Genomic DNA, 24,049 nt, shown 5'->3' with positions numbered 1-24,049 from the left:
ATGATTTCCAGTGATGGAAATTTAAAGTGTGTGCCTAACCTAAGTTACAGTACATTGTAAAAGTGAAACATCCAAAACGATTTAAAAAAGGGCCTATACGACACTCTTTATAAAGAATATGGCAACAGATAGATTAAACGTAGTATGTTTGCAGCAAAATAAACAATATAGTAGGTATAGCCAAATATGTCAAGAAGAAATTGACTGTTTGGTTTTTAATTAAACTTTGAATATACATTTTATACATACAATGTTATTTTAATTTCACTAAAAGATCCAAGGTACTGAAATGCATGCACAGCAGATAAAAAATGAATGATGAAATTCTAATACATATATAAGTCTGTATTCTTTTGCAGCTGTACAGTGCCCACGTTTGCTAACTGAACCACCAATGTATATGAACTGTTCACATCCTTGGGGAAATTTCAGTTTTGAATCCTTCTGCCACTTTAAATGTCCTGATGGATTTTTACTTAATGGAACTGATAAAGTTGAGTGTCTTTCTTCGGGGAAGTGGAGCGATACACTCCCTCGTTGTGCAGGTAATAAAAATAAGTCACAGCACAATGTAATAAAAATGAAATCTAACCAAATAATTGAATTTTTTTTTGAAAATCTATGCCCAGATCATGCAGACTGAAGTATGTATTGTATTCTAGTATTTAGGTATCTATAAGCTTTGTAAAGAAAATATTTTCAATGGTAATGGCACCACCACATGAAAATTACAGTTGCCATCTGAATTCTTGAATCTAATTGTTTGTGGCATTAAATGTTTATTGATATGCACAAATAAACAAATCAAATAGGAAAACTCTCATGATTCTAAAAATTGTACATTTTCTGAAAGTAGAGGACCTGAAGAGACAACGGTGATATTTCTTTTTTTCTGCATTTAAAAATATTTTTTTAAAAAAGGTCTTTCAGGTATATGTAACACAGAAGAGGATCCTCTGTGTCACCAACAGATGACTGAAGGCTCTCACCAGGGCACAGCTTTTAGCACATTGCTGATGGTGTTGATGGATCATTACAGGTTGACTAGAGTGCAAACCTCAAGACTGCTCAGATAGTGAAAATGTACAAAACAAACAGAAGCAAAAGAAATTGTTGCAAGTGATTTTTGTGAGTGTCCAAAGCATAGGGTAGATTCAAGCCCTAATTGACTTCCCCAACTAGCTACTTATAGAATATAGCAATTAAAAAATCTGATTAGCTGCTTACAGGGCAGGTCTGAACTAGTTTTCCATTACTGTCTGCATGTAGCTTAATTGGCATCCTCCCATGCAACACTTTGTTTTCTATCAGCTGCCCACTCTTCCATCCACAATAAAAGACACCTCTACTTTTATTGTGTGTACCTAATTCTCTGATAACTTCCCCTCCCCACTGTGCATTCTTGGAGCCCTCACCATCCACAACATGATGGAGGATTTATATAGCGCCAACATATTACGCAATGACAGACTAATACAGACAGTGATACAGGAGGAGAGGACCCTGCCCCAAAGAGCTTACAATCTAGTAGACTTTATTTATACACTCTGCAAGAGTCATTTATTAATAAAACAATGTGAGCTCAGGTTCACATATTGTGGTTGCATAGTTGTACATTCTGCTATGTACAGCTGTGCAGTGGGGACAAGCAGCCCATTCACTAGAACTGCAATTCACAGTACATGCACTACAATGCAAAGCACTGAGAGGGCCTGCAGATATCTATCTATAAGTAATGATTCAAGAGAGGTATAATAAAAACTTTAACCATAGGATCTTTTATTGTGAATCAATCAGAAATTTTTGAAACAAAGTGTCTTACACTTAGTAGAAAGTAGTAAGCAATATATGAGGATGGTAGGTGTGGATGGGGACATGGACCACAAAGGGTTATTGAAACTTAAAGTGGAGCTGTCAAGAAAAAAAAATGACACCTTTATAGGTGGAAAGTCGTCAATCCCTCTATGATCCTGGTCCTATCAGTCCTGTCTTTTTTCTTCACTCCGTGGGCTAGACACTGGGTGCCCTCATCTTCTTTTGCAGCAGAGAAGATGGAAGGAAGAAGGGCTTCCCCTTCTAAATAAAAACATAAATAAAACATAATTATTTTCTGAGCATAATTGGTTGTTATTGTCTTATATTGTTTCTTCATGCTGTAGACCCCCCTTTCCTGTTTTATTTACCTGTGGTTGTAAAAATATTTGAAAAATCTTAAAAAAATCTTTGCAATAAAAAAAAAAGGAAAGGTTTTTTTTCATTATATAAAAGGGTTAGCCATCCTTGTTTATAATGTAAAAAAAACTGAAGACAAGTCCGCTTTGAATGTAGTGTTTGTCCTGTTTGGCTGATTGGCATATACGTATAAATGAATGCTTATGAACACAAAAACCATTTCTGGAGCTAAATATGTTTTTTCTGTGAATTTCAGTTACCAACTCATCTTATATGAACATCTGTATCCTGTTTCCTGATATTACTGTAGTTAATTACTTATACTGAACTTCCTACCATTTCTAAAGAATAAGTTATTACTTTAAAACTCTAAATTCCTTCCAGAGAAAATTCTTTCAAGTTTAAATACTCCTGGAAGTGGACATTTGCTTGATAGGCTGAAAACCAGAAAGTGTGTGCAATGGAGATTTTTGTTCCCGAGGATGGACAGGCATGATTGGCTGCATCACTAAGGAACATTTAACTTTATGTATGCAAAAGGACATTATGACAAACACCCTAGGCATGCTAGCAACAAATTGTTAAAACATTTCTTTTTAGCTTCTATGGGGTATATCGGCATTTGCCTGGTGTACATTTTTGCTTATACTTTTCAATACATAGACAAATAAATGATACCTGCACATCACTCAACATTTATATATTTAAAGATGAAATATATCTAGTAATATTTTGCATTTCATGGTTTCTCCTGCTAGGCTTCATTGATTAAATGAGATTAAAAATCAAAGAATGCGATAGGCCTAGTTTTGCTGGGGAGGAAAATTACAAATGATGCAAGTCTGTTGCAGTCGGAAATGCACTTTGCGAAACGCTGACTGTGTGCAGTAAAATAGAGCAAAAGCCTGTATATCTGTGCAAGACTAAAGGTCAGGATGGAATTCAGCTTTAAATTACTTAAATGAGCTATTGGAGTATTTTAGTATTAGTATTTTGAGTTTCTGTGTTCTCGCTTGATAGCTATTTCTACTGTAAAGTCATCTGATCCCTGTCCCCCCCTGTTTGGGAGAGCCTGGGGGCCATGTCCTGGTGACCTCCTTGCAGCAGTCTGGTGGCTACTAGGTCACTGGCCCATCACTACTTGTAGGCTGGGGAAGACCAAGGAGTCACTTGGATTCTGTGCCCCAAGTAATCTTGTATCACCTGCCAGGGACAAGTGACCTGTAACAGATTCCCTCTTTTCCAGCTCCCCTGGATGAGATAGGGCAGTGGGTAAAATCACTTACAATCTGTCATTAGAATCTGCAACCTAACTTGCACTGAAGCAAGCTGGAGTATATTAGTAAAATCTTTATTTTGTTTATTATCTGCCTGTCATTTCTAAAATCTGCCTGCTAATAATTTCTGTTCCTTTTTATGAATATCCGTAAGTCATTGTTTGGTGACCGTTGCTTGTATTTGCATGCCATTGCTACTTGTTATCCATTGGTAATATCTGGCTGTCATTGATAGTATGATCACTAGCAATATCTGCATGCTGTTGAAGTTGTTGTTATGTTCTGCATGTCATTGATATTTGCTCATTGTTTGGAATATTTTCCAGTCATTGTTATCTGCCTGCCAATAATACATGCATATACATGGTTGCCCTGCAAATCGCTTGTTGGTAATTTCTGTATGTCATTAGAGTTTGCCAATAATTATCATTAATATTGTCTATCAGTGTTATGAGGCACATGCAGTGCACCAGCAGCAGTTACATGTGGCCCTAATTTTAGTCACAGGGAAGCCCCCACCAACAATCTTTCAGTAGTGAGTGTGGTTTCCTATTCTGTTAGCTGTGTGGTTCCTGATTGAACATATAGGGGGCACTATAGGCACACAGAGGGAAACTACAAAGGAAACAGCAAAGCTGATCTGCAACTCTGCTTCTAATTCATATAACAGCTATAGAGCCCCCCCACCACCACCCCCTCGTTGCTGTCAATCAACACTAAAAAAGAGGTTGTGGAATTTGACAGTTGAATGATGTAACCTGCAAAAATATTCCAGGAAGTATCTTTCAGTAAATTCTAATTTCAGTGAGCTTAACTATCTAAGTGATTCTTGTTTGTTAAAGTATGTATTTTTATAAATGTTTTTTTTTTTTGCATTTGATCTGATTTAAAAGTTACAAGATCAAGAGTTTTGTATAAAATTTTCTTTCTTTATTCCGATAGAAAAGTTGCACTTATCGTATTCTCAGAAGGACCATCAGAAGCCAGTGTTTATACTTGGTTTGGGAACTGCTGCTAGTGCTTTAACCCTAGCTTTAGGTTTGTGGTTAATAAAACGAAAACTTAAAAAAGGTAATTGTTTTACATAATGACTGTAACTGGAAGTATTGCCTGTATTGACAAATGCTGGACAGTTCCATTGTACCAGTAAGAACATGTTCCAACCAAAACAAAAATGTGTTTTCTTTTAAAATTGAAGTTAAACTATAGTTAGGAGAGCACATTTTTAAAATCAGCTAGAAGTAGATTAGCATCAGTTTAGCTTGTTACCATACCAATGCATTATTTTAGGAATATGTGGAGACCTTCCTTAACATTAAAACCAGACACTTCTCAGGGCATGGATCTTGGCTAGCCAGAAAAAGGGGGCTCTTCCTGTCCATACCAGGCCCCAAGAAACGTGGGTGACCAGGAAAAGGGAGAGGCGCAATAACCATATGTCCCATTTCTGTCCCTACCTCATGCATTGCCTGGGGGGAGCATAGTTCAGATACATGGTATCATCCCCACAACCAACAAATGAGAGGGTTTGCAGGGGGCTTATCAGAATCCACAATTTCCCTTTAATACCTATAGGAACCCAAATCTTGAGGTTAGGTTGAGGTTAGGCATGGGGCCTGGTATAGACAGGAGTAGAAGAGTACATGCACATCTATTTTTTTTTTCAGAAAAACATAATTTTTAAAATATTGTTTACTTGGGACATTTTCCCACAGCCCCTGCTCCCTGATTCTCTAGCAGTTTTGGTGACAATACCATCTTTTAGGGCTATACAATTACCTTAAAAGTTAAAGGGCTAATAAATATTTAAATAGTTCTCCCCAAACTTCCTTTATTATTGTATAAAAATGATGCAGTTTCAGGGCATTTTTTGTAGGTTTCTTCCTCCCAAGGTAAAAAATAAAAAAGAATATCCTTGCATCTCCTGCCGTTCACGCTACTGAACTTATGGTGGGGTTAACTTCTTGCTATGAGTGAGCAAAATTGAAAAATGTTTTTTAACGTATATAGATAGAATATAACTATTGTCACCATTCTGCAAATTTAACTTTACAAGTTTAAAGTCAAATGCAATAACAAATACAAGTTAAGTTAAATGCAATGCCCCTGAACATGATATTTTGGCCAACAGATTCCATTATTTGCTCCAGCAGACAAATATTTACTTTATTTAAATATTTACATTGTATTTAAAAGTTTAAGTGTTTCTTTTCCTAATGCACTCCTGATTTATTAATTCTTGATTAGTTTCATTCTGCAAACCTATTAAGACTAAAATTTGTTTTTTGACAAATATGACATCTGCAGAGAATATTTGGATTATTGTAGTTTGCACATTTTCTCCCTAGTACTCCCTAGTAGAATATTGACTTTACACTATCAGTATATTAACTATAAAATATAGTGTGGGATTAGTTCAGGTTTCAGGTTTAATTCATTTTGCCCCATTAAAACTAGTGTAGGACAGGGTCAAATCTAAGCAGGCATGTGATATCCAAGATGAAGTTTGGATGCTGTGCTAAAGATCCACCATTTTTAAGTTACCCTTTCTGTTTTTATTCATGCTGATTCTTTGATGTGATACATATGCCAATATAATATGATGTGACACAATATGCCAATATAATTATATTTAAGTATATATGCTGTATTTGCTATGTCATTAATTTTTCCATTCTCTATTTTTTTTTCATTGCCAGCAAAAAAAACAAGGTAATTTATGATTTTTTTTTGTCTGCAATACTTCTATGATAATATAATGAGGTTAATAAATATTTAGGCTATCCTTAAAATGGAACTAAACTAAAAAATAAATAATAAATAAATGTATTTATTATTTAATAATAAATAAAAAAATAAAAAAAATATACTACCTTTTACTTCATCTGGGCGACAGGCACCACCATCTTCCTTTGTCTTCTTTATTCTTCTGCAAGATCAGATGACATAGCCTGCTGTAAATTGCGTGGGGTGGTGGAGTCCTGATCCCACTGTGATCAGAAATTGTTTCCCATTGCTGGAAAAAGGTCTTTCTGTGCATGCGGGAATAACCAGAAGTCTGCTAATATTATTAGATATTAATAAGAGATGCTTAAACTTCTGTCTGCAACTAATTTTTATTTATTACAAAATCAAACTTGCATCATTTTACTCTAATGCAACTTTTTTTTTTCTTACAGGAAAAGCACATACTGATATGATTATGATAAAGTCTCAGGCCTCAGAAATCTTTTGTCATATTCACATGGGATTTCCAATGAAACTTAACAAGCCAAAGCTTTTACTAAATGTGTATACTGGTGTATTATAAATGTCCATGTAAATGTAAACCAACCAATGCAAAATACTTACCCATGTAAAAAAATACAATTTACATCTACAATTGTAACCCTAAACGTAAAAATCAAGTTCTATTTACCTATCAATTCAACAGAGTGTACTTTATAAACTACTACAAGGAACAATGTTGTGTACAACTATGGTATTAACCATATGTTCAAAATAACATAGGGAAATAGAATAATTTTTACTTTGTACAGGGTTATTCAAATTCATTTAATGAAAATTAGCATTTCATCTATTTTAAAGTAGCTATCAATATTAATACAATTGAAGTTTAACAAATACAAAAAGTGAACCTTAAACTTAACTGTTGGATAGTGCTCCATTTAAAAGAAAGTGTTGAAAAATCTTATGTATCATCTAATAAAATGACTAACACTGTAGGGCAAGTTTAAAGAAATATTCACGTGGAACCAAATCTTTACACATAAACATAACTTAGTCCTATCCTAGTTTCTGATCTTTAACCAGAACCCAAGACTAACCTAATCTTAGACAGAATAATACCATCATGATACTAGGTGTACAAATACATTATATGACTGGTGTCAATTATGTATATATAAAAATAGTTTTAAAAGTTTTGTTTGAAATAAAATAATAAATGTTTTTAAACACAATATTTAAAATGTTATGGTACTGTCACCACACCAAGCAATCAGGTTACTATGTTGGAAGGCAGCAGGTTTGTGGCCCCAGACCCCTTTTTTGGCACTGTGAACAAGAATAATGACCTACCTATATTCCATTGATCACCTTAATAAGATTCTATAGTGTAAAATCATGTAATTATTAATGGCAATATTTAAAATAGGATCCACATGGTTTTACCAAACCCACTTGGCTCCCCATGCCAGCATTCTCTCTTATCACCTGAGCACATCTAGGCTGCCGTTCTCTTCCATAGAAATAAATAAATTGTTATTAATGTGGTGGTAAACACCCAACCTGCAGGGGTATAAGGTTGATCAAGTTTCTTTCATTTACATGTACTCCTGTGGAATTGCAAGTTCTGGATTATCTGTATTCAAAATTGATTAATAAAAGTATATTCCGTCCTAAAATTTTCATTATTCATCATTTTTTTCTTTATTACACACTGCTTTTCTTTACTTTTTTGACGGCTTGTATTTCCTTTTTTTTTTAAATTATTTTTCCTTCAAAAACCTATCTTCTAATACCATGTTTCTTAAAATTTTCTGTGAAATTGTGCATTAATCAATTTTGGTTATCCCTTTTAACCACTTTGTACGCTGCTTTATGGGTATATAGGAATTCTTATCCATATCTTTAAAGTGAATTTGGTATTATTTCCCTCTTTAACATATAGATTCAGATCCAAAATGTTTTTATTATAACAATGGGAATCCTAAGCACAATACTGCAATTCTAATGAAGTCTGTGTAAGATAAGACGTGTTAAGCATTTACAAATTTTATATTTTGATATGAATGTTAAAACCAGCTTACACCATTTATTTTTTTAACATTCTTTATTTATGAATTTGATATTATAGATACAATAAAAATTTTGTGAAGAATGGAATTTAAAGGGTAGGGGGCGGTTCACATGACTTGCAGAAGAAATCTTTTGCTGTTTTGCAACCTCTTGTAATGTAATAACAATATAATAAAATAAAAAATAAAGATGTTTAAAATCCTAAATCTCAAAATAATAAACTCAGTATCAAGAATCACTAATCATAGATGCAGAAGCCCTATTTGGGTCCAGGTGACGTTTGTATTTTATAGAAGTTATACATTTCTGCCACAAAACTACTACAGGTAGATGAAATTTACTTTATTCTATCATGCAATATGGTGGTCACAGCTTCCATTAGGATGATTTATTTACTTTATGGAACTAACATGTATAGGCAATGCAGCTGAGTTTCTCCAAAAAAAGAGGAATACACAGTCTAGCTGCCATTACCAAGTGTTTTGCAACTAATTTACGGTACAGCTCTAAAGGTAATGTGTGTCTAAAGTAATTGTGATTATCTCATCCATCTTATTATCTCATAATCCATAAATTGCTGGCATATATCTTTTATGTGCATCCAAAAATGTTTCGGGATGTGGCAGGACCAGAAGATGTGCATCCTCGATTTGACCTCTATTTGACATCTCCACCAAATGTCAGGCACAGTACAATTTTATATTCTAATTTTTGATATTTATTACAAACGGTGGATTTTTACATAAGTAGGAGAATGCTATCTTTCTGGGATGAGGTGAAATTTCTTCCCAGATCAATCTTCCAAGAAAAGGAAGGGAAGTGTACTCACCAGTTGGAGCATTAAGCATACAAAACATTAAGCCATACAAAGCTGATAGTGTATAGTAAACCCCCACCACATTACATAGTGACCTGACGCACAAAGGGTTAGCAAAATGTTAGAAAAGATGAGTAAAGACAACAAACTCCAAGGAATGAAGGGCTCAGGGCCGATATCAGACGAGAATCTGGTGTGTGTACAGCGCCCGTCGTTCAACGTCCGAACAACCATCGTGGCGGATCCATGGACGATGGACGATGAACAATTGTAATGGAAGTGAATAGGGAGAGCGCGCAGCAGGGTGCTGCTCCGTCGTTCTCCCCCTTCCCTCTCTATAGAGCAGAATGGTGCTGTTCATGCATCGTGCAGTTCTTAGTCGTTGGAAAGGATCGTGAAAGATCCTTTCAAACCAAAATTATTGTACGTGTGTACCCATCTTAAGCCTTGAGGCAGAATTGATAAGATAATTTGGGCCTTTTTTTTAGATGGAAGAAACTTAGGTACCCACTTCCAGACCTTTATTAAATATCTGTATAACCATCCTACTACGTTTGTTATAACCAACTTTTTCAACCCATTACCATGAACAGCGGAGCTCATCAGAGATACCAGAGATTTGTAAAGTAGCCTTGGACCCCATGTTATGTCTCCTAGAACAGGACTATTAGGCATAAAATGTGGACCGATTGAGTTTAAATAACAGCATTTGCGGATGATCTCCTATTTATCTCTATCCCAGTAACTTTCCTCCCAATTAATATGCAGTTGTTCCAACAATTCAAACAAGTCTCTGGTTATCCTATAAACTGATTAGGATGATAACATTTCCCTGCCTATTATTTCTTCTGCAGGCAGTCTCAGTCTACTTGTCTCTTCCAAAGTTAAAACAACCTATTTTCTTATATTGTCAGTCTATTTGGAATGGCAAATAAACAGTAACTAGCAGAAGAATACTGCACCAACTGAACTTCAATGCAAGCCTAATCTGCCAGACATAGCTCTATAAAACCAAGCGGTACTTCTGTGTATCTTAAAAGATTGGATCCATGGTACCTCTTACTACACAAACTTACATCTGTTTAAAATGGAATGTAGTGAGGCCTCAAAGACATAAAAACACCATTATTTTTTTAATCCCGAGAAAGCTTCATTAACATCACTAACCATATTACCAGAATTTGTATAACTGTTTCAGCCACACCTCTTAGTACCTAACTAGAATCATGGATCTCATTTACAAGGGCATTAACTAAATTAACTAAGACCCCTTAGAGTCAAGCTCCAGCTCATTTTTTCTTTCCTTTTTTCTTTTTTGTTTACGTATTGTAAACTTTTATAAAGAGTTTATTGTTAATGTTTTGCAATGGACAACCACCCTTTTGCAGAAAAACAGATTACATGCAACCCACCACTGACCTATTTTGTAAAGGATGCTTATGACTTTTATATATTTTTTTTAATCTATCCTACCTTGTACTTTCTTGTATGTTCATTGTTGATGATTGTATTGCTGAGAGTGCACTAATATGACTACAATCACTTTATCCATAACTTAAGCAATAGCTAAGCTATATGCCTGGCTGCAGTTCTTAATGTATTGGGGTATAACATAAAGTTCTATTAAGTTACACAAAGTTCCATTAAATATTTTTAGTATTAGCTCTGACACAGACACGTTTCACAGTTTAAAACACACACACATTAGGAAAGAAAAAAAAGATAGCCATATTCTCCACTTGAGTGTTGTCCGACTGCACAACAGGTAAAGAAAACATGAAGCTTTAATTGAAAAATAAATCCTTATTTTTAAATGTGTCATGTGTGTAAGGGCAATTAAATATTGTTTCTGTGGTCACATTGCTGATTCTTTTTTGGCACCATGAATGAACAGGATATCCCATAGCCTGCTACTAAAAGAGTATGAATATTTAAACATTGAAGATGTTTTTTTGTTATTGGCATTAACCTCTGTTAAGTTACTGGAAGTAACTCAACACACCCTTTATTATCAAGCAAAGAAACCACAGAATAAATGGGATGGATTCACGCACATAGCCCCGAGTGGCATTAGAGGAAGCGTGTGTGAAAACAGGATAAGTAATTCATTGTTTGCACCAAGATGATAATAAATTTAAGAAGCCTGGTGTAAGATGGTAAGTTGAAAATTTACTCTCTTATAAATAAACTTAAACTTTAGTGGATTGTACTTAATGCATACTTAATTGTAGCAATATGTAGTCATTCTTCTCTGCATTGCAAGTACTGAGATAAGGGTAAAATAGTATGTCACGTGCATGTCATTATTCTATGTTGAGTATATATTTAGTTTTATTAGTCTTTCTTTAGAAACTTATATATATACATTTTAATTTTAAAGTGTTAATAGCTACAATTAATCATAATTCCGTGACTGCATAGTAAAGTTTTATGTTTATATATACTCTTGGAATAACCAACAAATCAGGCATGTTTTTGAACCTAAGTATTTTTGTTACAAAAACCTTTTTTCACATTCTGACAATTCAGTTGTATAGCTTTTCAGTTTATATACAACTACTTAGCTCAGCTGTAAAGCCCTAAACTAGTCCTAGTAAAAATACACAGTTACACAAAAACTTGGTACCCTTATTTTACCAAGGATGTCTTTAATGTAATTTTTATAAATTCCTTTGCTGACAATGCTTAATTGGCATCCTATATATAGTTGCTGTTGCAATAGAACACATAAACCAGCCTTCAGGTGGCCCATTTACATATCAATTTGTGATCAGTTCAGATATAAGCTATTAGTGTTAAACAAATGAAGGATGGATGGTATGCAATTTATATTCTTTTAGAACTTTTCTAGTTTTTTACTGACCTATGCACAAAATATAAACATGGCTTAATGTGTTGTCATTATGTAATGTAATAAATCTTTAAGAAAAAAAACAAAGAATATTTTGTAGAAGTCTTAAGCTTTATTTCTTAACTGTCAGGAAATGTATCAGTAAACTGCAATAGACTAGGTCCTCCTCCTCAGCATCACTTTCAGCCAGACTATATAAGGTCCAGAACTTTGATGCCTCTGGTTTGGGTACTGGCTTGGACACTACTTCTTTACCTAAAGAATGGAGGCTAAGGGGGCATCAGAAAATGCCAAAATGCATTTGCTTTACAAAACTTCTTAATACACAAATAAATCAAGTTCATGTAAAAGGATATATGGTGGGACTGCCCCTTAAATTTGAGTCTCTGGAAGGGATTAGTCCATAAATGTAAGTAGATTACTGGGTCAGCACATTTCCTGACTCCAGAGACATGTTTTTTTTGCATATATAAAGTATGTCCATGAAGCATTACAAATCATTTTTATCATTGCACCTGTATATTGCAACTCGTTGCCTTATTTCATTGTATTGAAAGTCTTTTATTTTTCCCTTGGTACAATTGTAGCTCACTAAAATTCACAAAATTTATCTGGTGGAAGAGTCCAGGACTATCTTCCTGGACTGGGTAGCCAAATTGTTTTTAAATTGGACATTGTGGGTGATGTTTAAGTTTTGTTACTCCTATAAATGCCTGGTCTCTTCATTATTTACATAACATAAATTTCTCATTTTCTACCGGCATGTTTTCATTAATTTGTTCACCTAATGTTTCTTTGTTGTTCACCTACTGTTCTATAAAAGTTATATGGAATAATTTGTATTCTCTGTTTCATTATTTAAATATTTATGTGTGAAAAAAGATGATTTAATATATTTATACCCAGCGGGGATCTGTCCTAAGATCATTATTGAAGCCACTATTTGCTGGCATTTTCTTCTGGATGCCTACATATTTCCTTTTGTACAGATTTCTTTTTTTTTCTGATTTTGTTTTAAACTGGTACAGTTTTTGCACTATTGCTAAAAAATCTTCATTTTTTTAAATAAACAAGAACCAAATTCACAGTAGCTGCATGCTTTCAGTTTACATAGTTTTAATGTATTGCTATACAGGTAGTTCCCAAGTTACATATCAGATAGGGACTCTAGGTTTGTTCTTAAGTTGAATTTGTATGTAAGTTGGAACAGGTAACAGGCATAAAAATCTGCTGCATCTAGCTGGTGTTGAGCATTATGCCAAGGTATGGCAACAACAGGCACTTTATCAAACAGTACATGCATATGTGCCCTATGCTCTATTGCATGAAATAGGTTGCCCGTATGCGCTTTTGCAATATAAATAATTTGAATCAAATACGTTCATGGTCTAGTTTTATATATTTTACTTGTACTCAAGGTTACTGGGAAAGTCCATTGGTGTGCAAAAGCTACTAGCTCTGTATCAAACATGAATATATACATAGTATATCAACACAACCTCCACACTTATAAATATTAAGAATATTTTAAAGGACCCAGCACTATTCATCTTTTCCTTCAGTCATAAAATTTATATATCTCCCTCTAAACCATAATGTGTGGGTTTGCTGCTGGTAAACCTATTGGGGCATTACCTTAAAAGAGACATTCCTTTAATAGTCAGGAATTGGTAACCAGGGCAAAATTTCTCCCATGATGGCACAAATAAATAAAATAGCAAGTTGTTAAAATACTGGTTCTGGACTTCCAGTCCAGATTTCAGATAGATATAGGGCTGGTAGATTAGGCTGATGGCTACTCTTAGAAAAAAATTAGAAGTTTCTCGCAATGTGAAGCTGAAAAAAACCCATTAGCAATCATCCCTATAAATAAAACTGCCAGTTCCAACAAGACATTCACCAGCCAATGCTAAACCTATGCATAGGACACCACCTATTTTCATGTCAAGGCTGGTTCATGTCAAGGCTTTTGCTTCTTTTCCAGAATATCATGTCCTCATATCTAAAAAGCTAGTCAAAGTATTAACCTAAAATACCTAATAATAAATGAGAAATGTAGCAATAATATAGCATGATAGAAATAAAAACCTACAGTTGACCTTAAAGGCAGTTCACTTTAAAAAATGAATGTTGGTGAACAAGATGCGTAGTTTGATGGCAGTTCAGACAGATACAAATATGGATACTCAAGGTACCGACAGCTTTTTTTACTCTATATAGATGCCAGCTGCACCAGTTAATTTACAGTACTAACTGGTCTAAATGTATAGACCGAAGTTACAGAAAGGTGTCTTCCTAGCAAATAAGAGATTTCAAACCTTTTAGATTTCCTAGATTTTCTGTATGGCTTATCTCTGGCATCTAAAGCTAGTATGAGTAAGGCCTGTATGAGCCAAGCCTGATGCTATGAATAAAAGGCCAGTCAACACTCTCTATGGAGGAGGAAAAAGGTGTATCTGCTGGCTGAATTTTGTGTGCTTATTGCTGTGAGAAAGAAGATGACACAGCCTCTAAAAGCTAATCACTTCTTTCCTCTGTGTGCTGTGGTTGGATTCATTTTCAGTTTTATTAAAACAATATTTCCTTAGTAAAGAGTTTTTCCTTTGGACAAGTACAGAATAAAGACAAATTACATACATCCAAGTATGCAAGTACACACTAATAATAGCCATAAATCAGAAAATAGACAAGAAAATAAAAGAAGAGTAAAAAAGGAAAGAAAGATAAAAAAGAGAGAATTAATATAAATACCAGCCAAAACAACCATATACCAGTTTAAAGAACACAAAAACAATAAGTACAGCAGCATGAGCCAACATACATTAACATTTTAACAGCACAGATCAAAGATTAATACTAATAGCACATTTAGTACTATGTGACCATAACTTCCATTCTTTATAAAAAGACAGAAATCTATTTTGTGCTAATGCGAAAATCTTTTCCAGGGAACACTGAAGGTTAAGATCTCTTATCACTTTTGAAATAATAGGTACTTCTGCTCTAGCTTTCAAGGGAATTGTATCCATATGCAAATGTAAAATAGCCATTTCACGGTTCGTAGTTACGGGGCTACCGATAAGCTCAGCTATCAAACTTAACACTGGGTTCCAAAAGGAACGAACCGACTTACATTGCCACAATATATGCAGTAATGTACCAAGTTCTCCATATTCCCTCCAGCATAGATTAGACCCTGCGCTTGAGAAATGCGCTAACCTCACTGGAGTCATTTACCATTGGTTAAGCACCCTTTGGTACAAATCCCAGTGGTCTGCACATCTCGTGTAACCGTAAGTCACATTTAGTGGGTCTACCCAATCACTATTTTGAGTTCTCAAATTGAGCACATGTTTCCACTTTTGCATTGGTAGAGTTTTCTTGAACATCAGATTTGAGCTAAATAAAGAATAAAACTTAGATATTCCCTTTTTCCCCATAAGTGGGTTGGTAAAATAAATATGTATGGAACATTCCATGGGGAGACTAGCATGTAGATTTTAATGTTTTTAATAGGCAGTGTCTATTGCTCATATATGTGAAAAGTTCTTCAGAAGGAAGGTTGTGAATCTTTTGTAAAGATTGAAAGGATTTATTCCGTTGAAAATAATAAAGATCTTTAATTGTTGTATTACCTAAATGAAACCACGTGGAAAGAGTAAGATGCCGTAAATACTTCTAAAATCCGCAAATCTGGAGTTATAAACCTAATCGTATTTGAATTTGGAGCATATAACAAATATTTACTCTAGATCTGCAGTGTTGCTTGAATGGACGGATACTCATTACACGGTGTCTGATACCCCAGTTTAATAGCAAGCAGAAGCCACTGAAAATTTGTGCAGTTACTAAACGAAAGCTGCATTTCCACCACCATTTTATTGTTCAACACATACATAGATATACATCTTTGGCCCTCCACAAAAAATGTATTCTGAACGGGGATAGTTACGGATCTAAATAAATATAAAAATTTAGGTAGTAAAAACATCTTGAGCGCCGCTATCCTACCAGCTATGGAAAATTCCTGTTTCTTTAGATAGGAAAATTCCGAGGGTAAGGATAACAAAATTTTTTTATATTTATATTCGTATAGATTATTAGATTTGGCTGTCAACGCTATTACCAAAAAGGTAATTGATTCAGATTCCAATAAAAAAGAAAATTCAGTCCGCATTTTAACTGAAATATCATTTGGTATGTTCACTGGAAGTATATGGGATTTTGTCATATTCAGCTTGTAATACGAGGCCCAGAACCGCTTGAAGAGAGGAGGGGTCCGTAAGAACCAGCATGATGTCATCAGCAGACAGACTTATCCTATGCTCCCCACCAGATATACACAAAACACTCACTGCCACATCTGAGCGTATCCTCTTTGCGAAGGGTTCCACCATCAACGTAAAAATAATAGGCGATAGTGGGCATCCTTGGCGAGTCCCATTGGTAATATCAAAACAGGGAGATAAAGCTCCTGAAGTAAATACTCTCACACTTGGGGTAGAATATAAAGATAAAATAGCCTGTTTAATCCACCAGGTCAGTCCGAATTTATCCAATAGCGCTGAGAGGTATCCCCAGTGTACCCTATCAAACTCCTTCTCTGTGTCTAATGAGAACAAGGGCGTTTGTGGAGCTCAGGATATTGGATAATATTTATCAGTTGTCTAGTGCCATCTGGGGCTTGTCTGTCTTTCACAAAACCCACTTGATTTGGGTTGACAATATCTGGAATTACTGAAGCTAATCTCAGTGGTATAGCCTTTTCATAAATCTTTATATCTGGGTTAAGAAGCGAAATTGGCCAGTACTAATTGAGGAAATTGGGGTCCTTCCCTTCCTTAGGCAGTGTAGCAATTTAGGGAAGTTCCCTAAAGCCACAGCTTTAATAAATTTGTTGACCAGATGGGGCGATAACATACGAGTACATTTTTTAAAATACTCGTTAGGGAAACCATCACTTCCAGGAGATTTATGATTTGGAAGCAACTTTATCACCTCATCAGAAACTAAAAAAGGTTCGGACAGAATTTGTAATTGTCGTTCAGTTACTTTCTGTAAAGAAATGGAATTAAAAAAAGTTAGCTATAGAGATATCAGTCGGTTGGAAAGTACTGCTATCATCACACAAATGATACAAACATAATAATTACAAAAGGCTTCCGCTATACCATGTGGACTATACAAACTTTGTTTGCTCATAGGGTCTATTATCGCAAAAAATATTAGATTTGGACCTTCGTATTTTAATTTTCCTAGCCAATAGCGCCCCCAGGCTTATACCCTAGCGAGTACTGATTAGCGTTCAATTTTTTAATATAGGAATCATATTTATACAATAAAATTGATCTAAGTTGTAATCTATCTTTCATCAAGGCTGCCGATACTTGTGGTGATGGGGATTTCTTATTAACCTTCTCCTGTTTACTAATAGACTCCAGTAATTCAGTAATCTGGCGCATCCTAGTTTTCTTCTCAATAGCACAGGTTTTAATAAATATACCCCTCATATACGCCTTATGGGCATTCCACAGAATAAAAGGATCCACATCTGCTGTATTATTCCCAGAACAATACAATTCCTGAGCATTATTAAACATCTCTTGATATTTCGGGTGACACAAAATATTTGTATTTAACCTCCAAAGCCTATCTAAAGCCTGTCTAAAGGGTTGGTATCCCCGTGTTACCGTCACTGGTGCATGGTCCAACCATGTGATGTTTCCCATATCAGACACCTGTATTTTCAAAAGGGACTAAAAATCTGTAAAAAAAAAAAAAAAAAGTCAATACGTGAATGTGGAAGATGAGTAGGGGAAAAATAAGAAAAATGTCTCTCAGATGCGTGTTGACATCACCAGATATCATGTAATTCAAATTCAACTTTAAGTCCATGAAGATCTTTGGACAGTCTTTTAGCTTTAGAGTTAGAGTCCAAGGTAGCATGCGGAATCATGTTGAAATCCCCTTCTATTAACAGCGCACCTTGTTTAACTTTAATAACTTTTTTAAATAGGTTCCTAGCAAATGACTGCTGGTTGTAATTAGGTGCATAAACATTCACCAAGTTGAATAACTCGGTATTCAATTTACAAATCAAAATAATGTATCTGCCATCTGCATCCCCTATGTGATTTATAAAGTGAAAGTTAAGGGAATCCTTGACCGCTATCATTACTCCACATTTCTTTTTGGGAATGCTTGCAAAGTATAAAAGAGGAAATGATTTAAGATTCCATTTGGGCGTCTGTAAACTATGAAAATGTGTTTCCTGAATGAAAATAACTTCTCCCTAGATCTTCTCCCTAGATGTTGAATCTCCTTACACAGTAAAGCTCTCTTTAATGGACTATTTAGCCCTCTCACGTTTAAGGAAACAAAATTGGTCATCCCATATAAGAAATATAGTGATAAGATTTGGTACTATAAAGATCTCTTTTAGAGGTACTTCCACAATGTTGTAAAGGCTGCAAATATTGCTCTTAGACTGGTAAAACTGACATAAAATAGAAAAAAAAAAGTTTAAGAAAAAGAAAATCCCCCTGGCAGATACCAGGTGAAACGGGAAAAACTTGAGAATGTGTAGGTTTCAAATGTATAAGTCGTGACCTGCTAAGGGCTAGTATCCATACAGGTGATCACTCCAACATACTTCAAGTCCAGTCATGGACCACTTTTCTCGTGGATTTTGGAGATCTATTTGCAGGACTAAAATTACCCAGATTCCAATCTTGAATAAGTTGCAATCCCACCTCCACTGATGATACTGACTGTGTCTCCCCATTAAAAAGCTTGGTTGGGAAACCCCAGCGGTAGACAATTTGTTTTTCTCTTAAGATTTTTGTAATTGGTGATAGCTTCGTCCGGTTCTGAATCGTCAAGGCTGACAGATCTGTGTACAGTTGTACATTCTTGAATTGCTCTGGTAATGTTGGCATCTTCCTAGCCATTGCTATTACCTTTTATTTAAGATGAAAGAAGTGCATAAGCACCAAGACATCCCTAGGAACATCTGCAGAAATGAACGGAGGCTTGGGTATCCCGTGAGCTCTGTCGATTGTAAGCTCCAACTCAGTTGCAGCAGGAACCAATAATTGACACAGATTTCTTACATAAGTAACTAGGTCTCCTTGGACAATTGTTTCTGGGACTCCTCTCACTTTAATATTATTCCTTCGGGAGGGGTCCTCCAGATTCGCCACCTTGGATCTAAGCCAGTTAATCACCTTAGCCTGCTCTTGATGAGCATCCACCAAATCATTATGGGCCTGAGAGAATTCTCCCATCTTAGTTTCCATGTGGTGGATTCATTTCCCAAATCCAGCTAGTTTATTGCTAAATTTGCCCAACATGGATCTCATATCCTGCTGAATTGAGTGTCTCAGTGAAAGCAGCATCTCCTTCAGGGTTGTTGCTGATAAAGTATCGTCCCCAGCCTGAAAGCTTTCCAACTCTAAACGCGATCCCCGGCCTACAGATAGTATTGCATCCCCGACCTCGCCTACTGCGGGTTCCGGGTCAAGTTATACCCCAGTCTGCTGAGAAAGAGGTGATGTTGGGGGTGACACTGTATGCCGTGAAGCCTCATCTAAGCTACCCTCTGGTCTCCCAGAATACGCAGGACTCATCCTTGGAGAAGAATCCCAGGGGACTTGTGCTAGCCATGAATCCGGAGGTGGCGTGGCGGCGCCACTTTGGGAGCTACGAGAGTTCTAGGGTCTGAAATATTATGACAGCTTCTGAGGCTCTGTTTTTCCTTTCTTCAGTTTAGTCATGGTCCCAGGGGTTTGCAGTGTTCTGGTGTACCATGGGAATGCACAAATTCACAAATTTTAATTGCCACATTATCCAAATCTTCAGTATTAGATTTGATATCATTGCAATTAACTGGTTTATTTAATTATTGCTATTTTAATAAATTGCTAAATGATCTAGATTTAACAGGGAATATAATTACAAATGTTACTTCTGTGGATGGGAGTTCCATAATTTACACATCTTGGGTGCTTTGTTACTCCTACTATATAACACAGAATGATCTCACTGTGGAGCTATAAAGTAAATTATTTTGCCATTAGTTTTATGCAATAATGAATGTTAAATGAATAATGTATTTTTAAATGTAACATTTTTTACACAGTAAAGAGTAGTAGGGTAATAATACATTATAATACCTCAAATATATTTCCTTTAAAACCATTTTGCTGCCAAAGCCAAATTTTCTATGTTTGTAAGAAATGCTTTCACCAATGCTAAAATGCTTTAAAGGTACAGGAAAGCGGAAGGCCAAAATACCCCCAATAAATAAATTCTGATGATATGGCTGCTTTGTGCCACCCTCTGTTTTTAAAGTAGAGATTATCTCATCTAGATGTCCCCTGATTCTCAAGCTGTCCTGTAAATACCCATACCACAAAGGCAAAGAACACATCATGGGCTAGAAAGGTGAGTATGGTATCTATTATCTTGTAGGCAACTGTGCTATTGATTAGTTTAGAGACTTCACAGGGTGTCTGTAAGGCAAATGTAAAACTTCTATGAGATTTAAATTTTTTGTCAGATATATCTTTGTTTATTTTTAACATAAAAAACAACAGACAATGAATATATAAAAAACACAGAGTACTAAATACAAAAAAATACAAAAAAAAAAGAAACATAACAAGGGTACAAAGGCCAATTTAAAAAATGGTAACATACATATAACTATTATAATCCAGAAAATTCAACTTGCGTAGGGCAAGAGGGCCTCCAGTGCTTTACCCCCTTGCACAAGAAGACTGACAAATCAGCATATACAATCTTAAAAAAATAATATATAAGCACATTTCCGTACCCTTGTAAATATAAACACAGTATTCAAAGGACAGTACAATGTAAATAGAACAAAACAGCAACAGACAACAAACTTGCCCAGGTAAGTAAGGTTGGGAGGAAAAATGGGTAAGGGGGAGGAGAGGGGGAACAATGTATGACAATGAGAAATGCCACGGATATATACAGTTATATTATCTTAATCTATATTGTCCATTGGCTTCAATATGATAATATCTACCATTATGTGAGATATGTGCGGAATTGGGGAGAATCTTTATACCAATCCCATGCTAACCAAGTAAACGTGAACTGTTCCTGCCTATCATCATCGCCAGTCACTAATTGTCCCATATGGCGGATTTTCTCCACTTCAGTTAACCAGTCCCTAATGGATGGAGTCTCTGCTTGTTTCCAATACCTGGAGATATGCATTCTGGCAACACTGAGGAAATGGCAAAGAACACCCTGCCTAATAGACTTAATGGAAACCCGGGATCATGGATAGCAAAGTAACCTAAGGGCAATTAGAAACATCTGAACCCGTACAATCATTGTAAATTTTTATAATTGTGTCCCAAAAATGACAAATCACTGGGCATGCCCACTAAATGTGTACCATAGTACCTCTCTCTGTGTGACAATGCCAGCATCTTTCTGGGATGGCTGGAGAAATACAATGGTGTTCCACTGGAGCAGAGGTACCACCGTGATAAAATCTTGTAATTGGTTTCTTGTGCCTTGCAGGTGAGAGTGAGCTTATGGGTAAGAGCAAAGGATTTCTCCCATTCTTCTGCGGACACTACTATGTCCAAATCAGACTCCCAGTATCGTATGTAAATTGGAGTGCCTGTAGAGGCGTCCCTATTGAGTAAATCATAAAGTAGGGAGGTAACGTGAGTGGGTGGGGGGGACAACCTCTGGACAAAACAGATATATCCGGGAACAGGATTTATATGATGATATTTGCCTCTGTTTGTCGGAGCGTGGATTGAGGACATAGGTTGGACCTGACCGTTGTGGAGTATGCCTCCGATATTAAGGGATTTCTGGTAGAGACCAGATTAAAAGACACATTTTATGCATTGCTGGGGGGAAGCGAGGGTTATCAAAAATATGTGTCATGGGTCCCGGACGTGTAGAAACACTGCCACCTCGAATAAGGTTTTCCCATAAATGCAGGAGATCAAATGTGAGACCTGGAAAAGGGGGGTGTGTGCCAAGATGTCGAACTATCCACGGGAGGCATTTCAAGTCTACCAGGGAGAGAATTGCTTCCACATAACCCAGCTCTTCTTTTCCCTTTTATGAAACCAGTCGATCATACTGACCAGAACTGACGCTCTGTAATACAACATAACGTCTGGAATTCCTACACCTACCATGCTTTTAGATTTCGCCAAAGTGTGATACGCTGTTCAGGAGCGTTTAGCCTTCCATAAAAAAAATCTAAACACATTATGGATCTTTCGGAGATAGATTACGGGGAGAAATATTGTAACTGTTTGAAAGGACATCCATTTTAACGTATTAATCCTAGCAAACCAAGAAAGAGGTGAGGAAATGTATTTCTGTATGTCCGATTGTAATTTACCAATCAGCGGGGTGTAATTATGAGAAAATAGCTTAGCAGGGTCTGTCATAAAATATACACCTAAATATTTAATTGCTTCCTTGCAGATTCTGAAAGAGGTGTTGGTGCTTATGGATTCCTCTTGTGTATTGGTCAGGGAAACATTTAGTACTTTTGAAATGAAGAAATTAACTTTCTACATTACTAAAAGTTTACGAAAGTTTACATTACGAAAATTACTAAAAGAGCTAAATTCCTCAAATTTCCTCAAAACAAAGGGAAGAGTAATTTGTGGGGAGGTGATATATACAGCAGAAGATCGTCTGCTGGGAGTATAGGGACAATTTATAGTGGTCTAACATCAGGGTTGTTCCTAAGTGCAACAGCTTAGTGCTCCATAACTAGAGCGTATAGTAAAGGGGATAAGGGGTATCCCTGCCTAGTCCTGTTTAGTATCCTAAATGAATCTAAAAGAGATCCATTAACCCCTACTTTAGCTGAGGGAAAGGAGTAAAGAGCAGATATTCTGGAGACCATACTCTAGCCCAGACCCACTTGGCATAATGCAGCGTATATGAAGGGCCAACTGACCCTATACAACGCCTTCTGGGTGTCACCCGATAGAAGGCACATATGAACCCCTGATGCCCCAGCGTATTGCATAAGAAGGATAGTTTTAAGGGTAATATTCCTTGCCTCACGGCGGTGAATAAATCCTACCTGATCTTTATGTATGAGGAAAGACATATGTTTGGAAAGCCTAACAGTTATCAGCTTGGAGAACAATTTGGCGTCTACATTATTGAGAGAGATAGGCCTATAGTTCAAGCACAATGTATGGTTTTTGCCAGGCTTAGGGGGAACAGTGTTGTGAGCTTCTAGACTCTGGGGTGGGAAAGGGTTATAATCAGATATAGAGGAAAACACCTTTGTAAAAAAAGAGACCAGGTTAAGAGTGAGTATTTTTTTAAAACATGGGTGTAAATCTGTCTGGGCCTGGACTTTTCCCTGCTGGCGTGGATTTAGTGGCATATGCCACCTCTTCCTCTGTAAAAGGTGATTCCAAAAAAGACACCACCTCGGGGTCCAGCATCGGAATAGCTGTCTCTGCCTTATAAGCTTGGAGGGCAGCCGATGTGATGGGATTTGGTTGGAGCTGTTATAAATCTGCATAGTAACTATGAAATGCCTGCAGTATATCGTGAGGGATAGATGTTAGGTCACCCTGTGTCGTATTTATAGATGGGATATATGTAACAGATGCAAGATGATAAAGTCCCCTGGACAACAACCTACCACATTTATCTCCATATTGATATAGAATTTTACGAAACCGTTACCTATATCGCTGGCTATATCACCAGATATCGCCAGATCATAAAGCTCTAGTAAGTGGGTTCTAGCTGCAGTTAATTCTAGGAAGGTGTCAGATGACATGGTACGTTTATGAAGGCGTTCTAGATCTCAAATTTTTTCTACCGTATGTTGAATATCTTGTGATCTGATCTTTTTCAAATGTGAGCCCTGCTGAATTAAGACCCCCACGAATAACTGTCTTCATGGATTCCCACTGCATGGGCAAGGAGGTAGTGTCCGAGGAATGATTCCGTAGGAAATTACTGATAGTGTCAACGACCGGGTACCCCCCCTAGAGGATGCTTGAGGGAGATGAAAAGTGACAGAGGCAGAAGCAAAGGCAAAGTAAAAGTGCAAAAAATATCAGTAACCCTCTAGTACCAGTTACC

The 24,049-nt window shown here is 36.2% G+C and overlaps 2 protein-coding genes across 2 annotated transcripts in view; both read left to right on the top strand.

The window, feature by feature from the left end:
• Positions 1–7,855, top strand: part of SELL (selectin L) — a 28,458-nt gene extending 20,603 nt beyond the window's left edge. Inside the window, exons 7-9 of the mRNA XM_072420152.1 lie at positions 360–545; positions 4,392–6,161; positions 6,629–7,855. Coding sequence (XP_072276253.1) covers positions 360–545; positions 4,392–4,537 — 332 coding nt within the window. The 3' untranslated portion in view covers positions 4,538–6,161; positions 6,629–7,855. The remainder of the gene's footprint in view (positions 1–359; positions 546–4,391; positions 6,162–6,628) is intronic.
• Positions 7,856–11,120: 3,265 nt separating this feature from the next.
• LOC140336795 (E-selectin-like) overlaps positions 11,121–24,049 on the top strand; it is a gene marked incomplete in the record, with an annotated part of 33,294 nt that continues 20,365 nt past the window's right edge. The window contains 1 exon segment of the mRNA XM_072420151.1: positions 11,121–11,222. Within this exon segment, the coding sequence (XP_072276252.1) occupies positions 11,220–11,222 (3 nt within the window).

This window comes from Pyxicephalus adspersus, chromosome 8, assembly GCF_032062135.1.
Source record: "Pyxicephalus adspersus chromosome 8, UCB_Pads_2.0, whole genome shotgun sequence".
NCBI classification, from domain to species: Eukaryota; Metazoa; Chordata; class Amphibia; order Anura; family Pyxicephalidae; genus Pyxicephalus; species Pyxicephalus adspersus.
This window is presented reverse-complemented; position numbering and strand designations above follow the sequence as displayed.